The 9,967-nt window shown below is 39.1% G+C and overlaps 1 protein-coding gene across 2 annotated transcripts; it reads left to right on the forward strand.

The window, feature by feature from the left end:
- The first annotated feature begins 78 nt into the window (after window positions 1-78).
- LOC119982076 (homeobox-leucine zipper protein ANTHOCYANINLESS 2-like) lies at window positions 79-5,505 on the forward strand. 2 transcript variants are annotated; one of them, XM_038825260.1, is made up of 9 exons: window positions 79-899; window positions 986-1,209; window positions 1,301-1,418; window positions 1,503-2,201; window positions 2,291-2,392; window positions 2,480-2,692; window positions 3,626-3,800; window positions 3,905-4,257; window positions 4,556-5,505. In XM_038825260.1, the coding sequence occupies exons 1-9, from the start codon at window positions 783-785 to the stop codon at window positions 4,940-4,942; spliced, it is 2,388 nt and encodes a 795-aa protein (XP_038681188.1). In that variant the 5' UTR covers window positions 79-782; the 3' UTR covers window positions 4,943-5,505. The 2 variants fall into 2 exon arrangements, with proteins under 2 accessions (XP_038681188.1, XP_038681187.1); XM_038825259.1 differs by having other exon boundaries at window positions 80-899; window positions 983-1,209.
- The last annotated feature ends 4,462 nt before the right edge of the window (window positions 5,506-9,967 follow it).

Consider the following 9,967-nt stretch of genomic DNA (forward strand, 5'->3'; position numbering starts at 1 on the left):
ATTTCAGAGCCTTCTGAGAGTCAACCGGCCTTTTATTTTTTTGGTTGTTTTGCATTTGTAAGGCTTCGAAGAGTCCACATATGTTGAGTTTATCTACCCTTTTTCTTTTTGTTTTCCTTCTCCTTCATCTTCTCTCTTATTTTACTTTTTTGTTTTTCTTTAATTTTTTCTGTGTGGGCTTTATGAAGCTCAATATAGTCCAGAAAACATGCATGGGATGAGATGACAATACTTACCCAAAACCAGGGTTTCCTTCCCTTTCTCTCTTTCTTTCTTACTTCAAGTTTGTGATTGAAGTCGCTCTTGGGTCTCTCATAAAAGCTAAAGGCTTTCTCTCTCTCTGAGAGTTAGTGAGAGAGAAGTAGAGAGAGAGAGGGATAGAGAACGAAGTGCTAAGCAGCAGAAGTTGCGGATTTGCTTGCCTTCTTTCTCTTTCTATCTCTCTTCAGTCAAAAAAAAAAAAAGACTCATCTGAAGAGAGGGAGTTGGAGACATTTGGATACCCATACCCGTATATCCTTTTGTCTCCTCTGTCCTCTCTATCTGTGTTTTTTTTCCCCCTTTAATTCCTTGGTTTTTAAGTTCAATACTGTTTTTGAAATACCCAGTTGCGCACATCTAGGTTTTGGATTCTGGGTTTTTGGTTTTCTTTTCTGAGTAATAAGGGGGAATCGGTGAATGGGATTGTAGTGTTTGTTTCGGGACTATTTCATGAATTTTGGGGTTTTCTTGATAGCCGTAGCAGTTACAGTGGTCGTGGCGCTGAGAGATTCGTGACTGATATGCTTTACAAAACCAACACAAACAGTATGCCCACTGGAGCAATCGCGCAACCACGCTTTATGATTCACTCTCCCAACAAATCCATGTTCAACTCTCCAGGCCTCTCTCTCGCTCTGGTACGTTCTCTCTCTATTTCACTTTATTGGGTTATAAAGATCTGTTTGGCTGATAATCATTGTCTGGGGTGATTGTTTTGCAGCAGCAACCAAACAGTGATGGACTTATTGAAAGACCGAGAATGATGGACAACTTCGAGGGGAATAACAGTTTGGGTAGGAGGAGCCGAGAAGAGGAACACGAGATGAGCAGATCTGGGAGTGATAACGTGGATGGTGTCTCCGGTGATGATCAAGACGCCGCCGACAAGCCTCCAAGGAAGAAACGTTATCACCGACACACTCCCCAACAAATCCAAGAACTCGAAGCGTATGATTTGAGAGAGATTTCACTTGTCATTTTGTTTTTGTTGTTTCTTTCATTTTTTGTACACTCAATTTGGGTGATTTCTTTTTCGCAGTCTGTTCAAAGAGTGCCCTCATCCTGATGAGAAACAGCGTCTTGAGCTTAGCAGAAGGTTACGTTTGGAGACCAGGCAAGTCAAGTTCTGGTTCCAAAATCGCCGAACCCAAATGAAGGTACAATCATTTTTTATAATAATCAACTCTCTTTTCTCTCTGGGTTATTGACTTATTTCTTGATTTGTTGAAAAATTGACGCAGACCCAATTGGAGAGGCACGAGAATTCGCTACTGAGACAAGAGAACGATAAGCTCCGAGCCGAGAACATGTCAATCAGAGACGCTATGAGAAACCCAATTTGTACAAACTGTGGTGGTCCAGCCGTAATCGGTGAAATCTCAATCGAAGAGCAGCACCTAAGGATCGAGAATGCTCGCTTAAAGGACGAATTGGATCGTGTTTGCGGGCTTGCGGGCAAGTTCTTGGGGAGACCAGTTTCATCACTGGCTTCATCAATGGCATCCCTAATGCCAAACTCGAGTTTGGAACTCGGAGTGGGAGTGGGTAGCAATGGATTTGGTGGGTTGAGTAGTACTACTGTGGCTACAACACTCCCTTTGGGGCCTGATTTTGGGACTGGGATTTCGAATAGTGCTTTGGCTGTTGTCCCCCAATCGAGAACAGATGTGACCGGGCTCGATCGATCCGTGGAGAGATCGATGGTTCTGGAACTTGCCTTAGCTGCCATGGATGAATTGGTCAAGATGGCACAAACTGATGAGCCTCTATGGATCAGGAGTGTTGAAGGAGGAAAAGAAATGTTGAATCAAGAGGAGTATATGAGGTCTTTCACTCCTTGCATTGGATTGAAACCAAATGGGTTTGTCACTGAAGCTTCTAGAGAGACTGGTGTGGTTATCATCAACAGTTTGGCCCTTGTAGAGACTTTGATGGACTCGGTGAGCCAATTTAATCAAATTTCCCCTTACAATAAATCTCTCTCTCTCTTTGATTAATTTCTTAATACACATTGCATTGAATTTCATAGAATCGCTGGGCGGAGATGTTCCCATGTTTGATAGCCAGAACTTCTACTACTGATGTGATTTCCAGTGGCATGGGAGGCACAAGAAACGGTGCACTTCAGCTGGTAAACCAAAAATCTCTATATTATTATTTTTTTTTATGTGCAAAATCTTATCATTCAAATTTATATTTAATGTATATTTTTTGGTAGATGCAAGCGGAGCTGCAAGTGCTTTCACCACTGGTGCCGGTGCGGGAGGTGAACTTCCTGCGGTTCTGTAAACAACTGGCAGAAGGTGTGTGGGCGGTGGTGGATGTGTCAAATGACTCAATCAGTGAAACTTCTTGCGCACCAACGTTTTTGAACTGCAGGAGACTGCCTTCTGGTTGTGTGGTGCAAGATATGCCAAATGGCTACTCCAAGGTAATAACTTTTCCACTTCAAATTAAATGTGTTGAGAGAAAACTCACTTCACAAAAATCATGCATTTGTAATAATTTTGTTTGTGTAGATATTACTCACTAAGTACCTGCACTGTCACTGCCTAGTTTAGTTCACCAACACATACATTTAAGTATTGAACTTTCCTAGAAGCTGTTGATCTTGTTTGCTTCTTCTAGAGTCAAATTATGGTTTTGCATCACAAGTTTCAAAACAAGGGTGAAGGGTTTGCTTAATCACATTAAAATATTGCTCATAAACTTAGTATTTTATATTTTATCCATTAGAATAGAAGCCTTGAACACATTGATTTCATATATTGATGCTTGGTTATGTTCAAACCTTGGTATAGATAAACTATGCATTTGATGTTTCTATTCCAATCTCTGATATCTCGGTAATCCCCAGTTAGATAATAAATAAAATCATTGAAATGTGCGGGACCTGGCTGCAGCCTATATGATGTTTTTGTTTTTACTAGCACAGAAAATGAAGAGTGTAGGCCTGGACCTGGTTAGTCAAAGTTCAACACTGGCCTATTTTGTTCCCATTATAGTATATCTGAGTAAGCAAGCTTATTGTAGACGCAGGTGCACATCTCAGATGATACCCTATAGTTGCACTTTGTTCCCTCAAATCTTGCATAACTTTTCTTGCTTTGATTCATTCATTATTTTATGTCTCGTAGATATAGATAATGAATGTATATAATATATATGTATATATGATGCCGTTCCTTTCATTGAGTGAGGCAATGATTTGACATATGATAGATAATATATATATGTATATATGGGCCCAATTTCTCGTTACAATGAAGAAAGTTATGTCTGTAATATAATGAATAACTATTAAATTATTCATTGACCATATAGAATCACAATGAAGATTACTAACAAATATTGAAAGTTGCAGGTTACATGGGTTGAACATGCAGAATACGACGAAAGTCAAGTTCACCAGCTCTACCGACACCTAGTTGGTTCCGGCATGGGATTTGGTGCCCAGCGTTGGGTAGCTACCCTTCAAAGACAATGCGAATGCCTTGCCATCCTCATGTCCTCTAATGTCTCCTCTAGAGACCATACTGGTACATATATATATATATATATATATCAGTTTCTTCTTGGGGGTTCAATAGAAGACTTAATTTATTTATTGACTTTGGAAATGTGTTTGTTTAAAATGTTGTAGCCATAACACCGGGCGGTAGGCGAAGCATGTTGAAGCTAGCGCAGCGAATGACAGATAATTTCTTTGCGGGGGTTTGTGCATCAACCGTCCACAAGTGGAACAAGCTCAATGCTGGTAATGTTGATGAAGATGTCCGGGTCATGACCCGAAAGAGTGTGGATGATCCAGGTGTGTTGAGTGCTGCCACCTCAGTCTGGCTGCCTGTTTCTCCACAGAGACTCTTCGACTTTCTCCGTGATGAACGGCTCAGAAGTGAATGGGATATTCTATCCAACGGGGGTCCTATGCAGGAGATGGCCCACATTGCCAAGGGCCAAGATCACGGCAACTGCGTATCCCTTCTTCGTGCCAACGTAACCTACCTACATCTCTCACTCTCTAACATATAATTACATATATTGAAATGACGTCTGTGTCCCTGCTTGTTTGGTCAATTAGTTTTGTCGTTTTGTTGGTTAAAAAGGTTGTAAATTTGTCGTTTTGTAAGCTTTAGAAAGTCAACATTGGCACTTTTTAGGCTTACAGGGTTTGACTATTTTACACTGTTAAAATACACTGACACGTAAAAAGGTATTGATGGCAGATTACGTAATTTGTTAGAAAAATGGGGTTTGTGTTTTTGACTTGTTTGTTGTTTGCTAATTTGCGCAGGCTATGAACTCGAACCAGAGTAGCATGCTGATACTGCAGGAGACGTGCATAGACGCGGCGGGATCGCTTGTAGTGTACGCGCCCGTTGACATTCCTGCCATGCACGTGGTCATGAACGGTGGAGATTCTGCTTACGTCGCACTCCTCCCCTCGGGTTTCGCGATCGTACCGGATGGGCCTGGTTCTCGTGGGCCCACGCCAACTCAGAATGGGCTGGCCAATGGTGGGCCACCAAGAGTGAGCGGGTCCCTCCTCACTGTGGGTTTCCAGATATTGGTGAATACTCTGCCTACCGCCAAGCTGACGGTGGAGTCGGTGGAGACAGTTAACAACCTCATCTCGTGCACTGTCCAAAAGATCAAAGCTGCTCTTCAGTGCGAGAGTTAGATCATGTCACGTGATCTTCTTGAAGAAGTGGAACTTTCCTTTATTTTTTTTTTGGTATGGTGAAGTTATTATGAAGTAGGTTAGGTGTACGCTTGCAGCCGTGTGTGGGGGGTGGTGCAGTGAGGGGTATGAAGGGGGTGGGCGTGGTCGGTGATGAGTTATTGCTGTGGGGGTGTAGAGTCAAGAACGAACCGCGCTCATGGAGACTGGACTGCTGGTGTACTGTGATAAGTTTGAAGCCGACAATGACCGACTCTCGGATCATATATTGATGCTTAAATTTGACACAGTTGCCAGGGTGGTGGTTCGGGTATTGACTCAGGTCAATCCCTCTACAGCTGCCTCCGGAAGGTTAAAATCAGAATCAGAACGTGAAAATGGAGAGAAAAAAAACTTTAAACGGTTGCTTTTTGTTATTCGTATTTTGACTGATCGAAGAATTGAATTTACGTTGTATGTTGGTCATTTGACTATTGTGTCTAAAGACTAAAGGTGTCTGTCTGTAAAGACGAATCTCTTTATCTTCTCTTGCGGTAAAATCTAATAGTCTTTTGAGTTTACTATTACAACGTGTTTTTTTTTCCTCTCCTTTGTTAATCTGACATTGGCCGGATTCCTTGTTGAATGGTGAATATTAAAGCTGTCGCTAAACAGTCTTTTGGGCCAGACTGTATAACTGTAAATAGATTTTCTTTTTAAGGTTTTTGTAACCCAATTGAGAGAGTCGTCGTTCTGTAGAGAGAACGCCTAGAGAGTGATTGAGTGAGAAAGAGCTACTGAGAGCTTGAATCATTGTATTTGATAAGTTTTTCCACTTGTAATTCTTCTCCAAACATAGTGAATCGATATCTATTATTCATGGATGTACATGGGCTTATGTTGAACCACATAAATCTCGTCTCCTTTACGTTAATTACTTGTTATTATCTGCATTGCTTGCTTGGTTTGCTTGATTTAGTTTATCACTTTGGTGTTTAATTAGTATGTGGGTTGGTGATTTAGCACAACATAAACATATATACATTGCGATGTTAGAGCACGCGCTGCTTGGTGCAATGGGTGGTGGATGTGTGTGAAGGAGAGGTGCATTAAATGAGAAAGCAGAAATTTGTTGGGAGAAAAAGTTGCATGCATTTAATGCAAAAGGGAAGTGTGGCAGCAAATGAGAAGGAGAGACGTGGTTTGTTGGAGTGGTGATTGGTGAAGAAAAGGGGAAGGGGTCTGAGTGTATATATGTATGTATGTATTGATGCCATGATATGGAATGAGTATTGGTTCAGTGCTGGGTCAGTTTGTTTGTCCATTGATGATGGGACTGTATATATCTGTGTGGCTTTTGTGGGGGAGCTAGATACAGCCTGCCACAAATCATCCTGGTTGGCAGAAAGCAATGAATGCATTTTTTTTTTGGAGTTTTGTTCATTTCATTTACATGTAATTTTGTAAAATATTTGTGTTATTCTTTGTTATAATAAAATTAAAAGGGAAATAAGTTCAATAAAAGTTGGTAAGGGTGATGGAATGGTTGATTTTTAGATTACATTCTATTATGAGTGATTTACTGGTTCATGAATACATGCAAATTGGGTCACAAAAGAGGCTGGTATAGGTCACACCATAATTACCCTTGAACCACCCAATATATATATACATAAATTTTTCTATGCGGACTTAAAGTAAGAGCTTTGAATCACTTTCTAAAGATATGCATACGTGAAATAACAAGTGAGATCCACTGCTTGAATCTCACATCTTTGAAATCAACGATGAAAAATATAGGTCCCACATTTTAGATCCTTATTTTATGTCCACATGAGAGATATCCACTCTCTTTCTATATGTATATACGTATATAGACACACACACACATAAGATAACTATATGGTATTAAAGCTTAATTAGGGTAAACATCCAAAAAATAAGCGTTGAAGATGGTGTCTCCGTTTTCCCCCCTAATGTAGCTCTATTGTTTGTAAGGAATGATGACTTTGGGATACAAACTATGATTAACGCAATTTATAATACTTAAAAGGGTAAATAAAGCCACAATGAAAATAAATAGACTTCTCTATCACGTTCTTCTTGGGAATTTGTTTATATATAGGAAATACTTTGAACTCAATATGGACACCAAAGGATCATTTGAGAGAATGAGTAGCCTCCATAAGTTTTGATTTTGATGGATGGATGATCTTGGTCTATGCTATAGTTGTTACGATTTATAGTATCCCACATTGTTTGGTTTTTTTTTTTTTTGATAAGCAGCAGGATGTATTAAAAGGAGGCACAAACAGTACAACAGGGCATCTATTTGGATGGCCTGAAAAAGAGGGAGAATAACAAACTAAATAGAGAAAATAAAGCTAGAACCAAATTAGAAAATCAGAGGTTCTCCTGGTGCCTTCTTTTGCTAGCAGATCTGCTAAGTCATTCTTTTGCTAGCACATCGTTTGGTTTATAAGAAAAATTCACGTCTTTATCACTCATTGAGACATTTTCTTTGAATCTAAGTATCGTTAACTGAGAAGGTTCAGGAAGAACAAATTCGTGCAGGCCTTGTGCATTTACGAAAGGTTATAAATCCAAAAGGACAATATCATTAATGTAAATAGGGCTGCCTGGTATATTCAACTAGAGGAAAAGCAAAATGGTTAAACCCAAATTAGATAGTGTGATTCTTTAGTAAACATGCACTAATTTCAAATATATATATATACATTTGAAAAAGAAACATACACAGAAGAAACGAGAGAAAGAATGATGAAATCAAGTTCCATGTACGTACACTGTGGCATGCAGTGAGATGTTAACATCAGTTACTATAAATTAACAGTATCCAAAGATGACATATATATATATGTGTATATGTATATGTATATATGGGGCAGTGATTGTGTCTGCAACCATGCACATAGAAAGAAATAATATATATGTAGGGTAATGTCCACACATGTAGGTGTAGACGAATACAATAAAGTCAAGACAGTGAGATCCTATCCGAAAGCGGGAATGGCAGTTGGCTTCTTAATCTTCTTCTTCTTCTTCTTTTTTATATAGGCTTGCACAACTCTTTTGGAACTTCTCAAGTTCTTATTATAATCTCTCTCTCTCTCTCTCTCTCTCTCTCTCTGTGTTCCTAGTCATTTAGTCCTCTGTCACATGTTGGAAGGGCTCCACCATATATATCCCCCCCAACCCCTACCCTTGAAAACCAATTCAAGCTAATGATAGTTCCATTAATCTACCACACCTTCATTCCCATTATTAATTGTGGGTCATTTCCCTTCCTATGTCGACCACATGTATAATTTAACAATTAATAAACTTAGTCAATCTTCAGGCTTGGTGGTTGAGTTGGTTGTGATTGAGTATCATAATTTGTTAAGAATCCCATGTCGGTAGGATGATCCAACCGATTATAATTTATAAAACCAAGTTCACCCCTTACTTAATAACAAAGCCTTTTTCCTAGCCTAATAAGTTGAGTTTTGATCCATAATAGTTGGGTTTCTCAGTTGCTCATTGAATTAGGCTTCAGCCTGTAATAATTGGGTTAATGAGAAATAAAGTCGTGATGATCCGATGTATTTATGAGAATTGGATAACATAAAGCGAAAAATATTATTGATATGTATATGAGTATGCATTTCTATAATAATTAGAAAAGTTAACAAACCCCTTTTCTTTTTTTTTTTATGTATAAAGAGTACAAAACTTCACATGTGTGATTTTCTTATATATATCTTTGTATGTGTGAGAACCACCAGCAATACATGTGCCAGCCCATAATAATCCAAACGTGTGGACAGACTTGTATAAATTAATTCAACAACCCGGGTCTTTTCATATTTACCATTCATGCGTACTACCTATCACTATCAGTGCCTTTGAATAATAATTAATAAAGCATTAATTTGATTAAGTTGTCATTTTTTATTATTTAATTATGGACCCTTCGTGGAGCCCACAAAACAAGCCCATTCCATTTGCATTTCGTAAATTATGCTGGCCCAATTACACTATGGCCTCAGATTTCTCACATTTGTCCAAGCCCGGCCCAATATTTGGTGATATTTTATAAGCAGACCCAGAGAGAGAGAGAAAAAAAAATTAGCCCAGCCCAATAGCTTTGCAAAGCTGTTTGAACTTTGAACCCCAAGCCTTTGATTACAAAAATGTTATGAAAATAGTGGCGGTTGGATCATCTGCCAACTACTTGCACTATTTCAAAGAAGACCAATCAAAGTCAAAGACCCAAAAGAAAACTCATAATTCAAGAGTGCAGAACTTGTTGGCTGGAACTCAGAGTGCATAGATGCAACTTGTAATTCAATAATTAAAGCACCTCAAAAGAAAACTCCAACTTAAGATCAATGGTGTAGAACTGTTCGTGAAGTTTTTCTTTTAGATCAATCAAACAAATTAAATTCCAACTTCAAAGGGCAAGCATTCATCTTCTCTGGCGGTCAAGTCAGCAGGGCAAGAAAATTAAGCCATGGGACAGACGTACGGATGTTTCAGCTTGGTATTTGGGCATGATGACTGTCGATGTCGTGTGTTAAAAGCAATGTCTTAAATAGCGGGTTTGTAGGAGGAAGGTCCAAGGTAGCAGCTCTATTGTCAGTGACAAGATAGGTACAAATTTCGAGGTAGGCTTGTGGGGTTTTGATAGAAAGGTTTCAGGGTCTGTTCTAGACGATATGGGCTAGCTCAAAGTCGTCGAAGTCGAGACAACTTGAGCTCGGGACGGTATGAGGTCATTTTGCCTTATAACCATGAAATTGGTAATAAGGCCCAAAAATCAAGACCCATTAATCTGTGAATCCGTGGCTTTGTCTTGATTTTTGCATTTTCAAGATTCTCCAGGTAATGGAGGAAGTTGTTGATTTTGGGAATGAGGCTACGATTCCTATAACTATGTATCGAAAATGACATATAGTCCATCAATTTGGTAGTTTATGGGTGCCCAACAAATTTATTTCATTGATTTAATCAATGTAATAGTTTTATTTCTACTATTTTATC

Source organism: Tripterygium wilfordii, chromosome 17 (genome assembly GCF_013401445.1).
Source record: "Tripterygium wilfordii isolate XIE 37 chromosome 17, ASM1340144v1, whole genome shotgun sequence".
NCBI lineage: Eukaryota > Viridiplantae > Streptophyta > Magnoliopsida > Celastrales > Celastraceae > Tripterygium > Tripterygium wilfordii.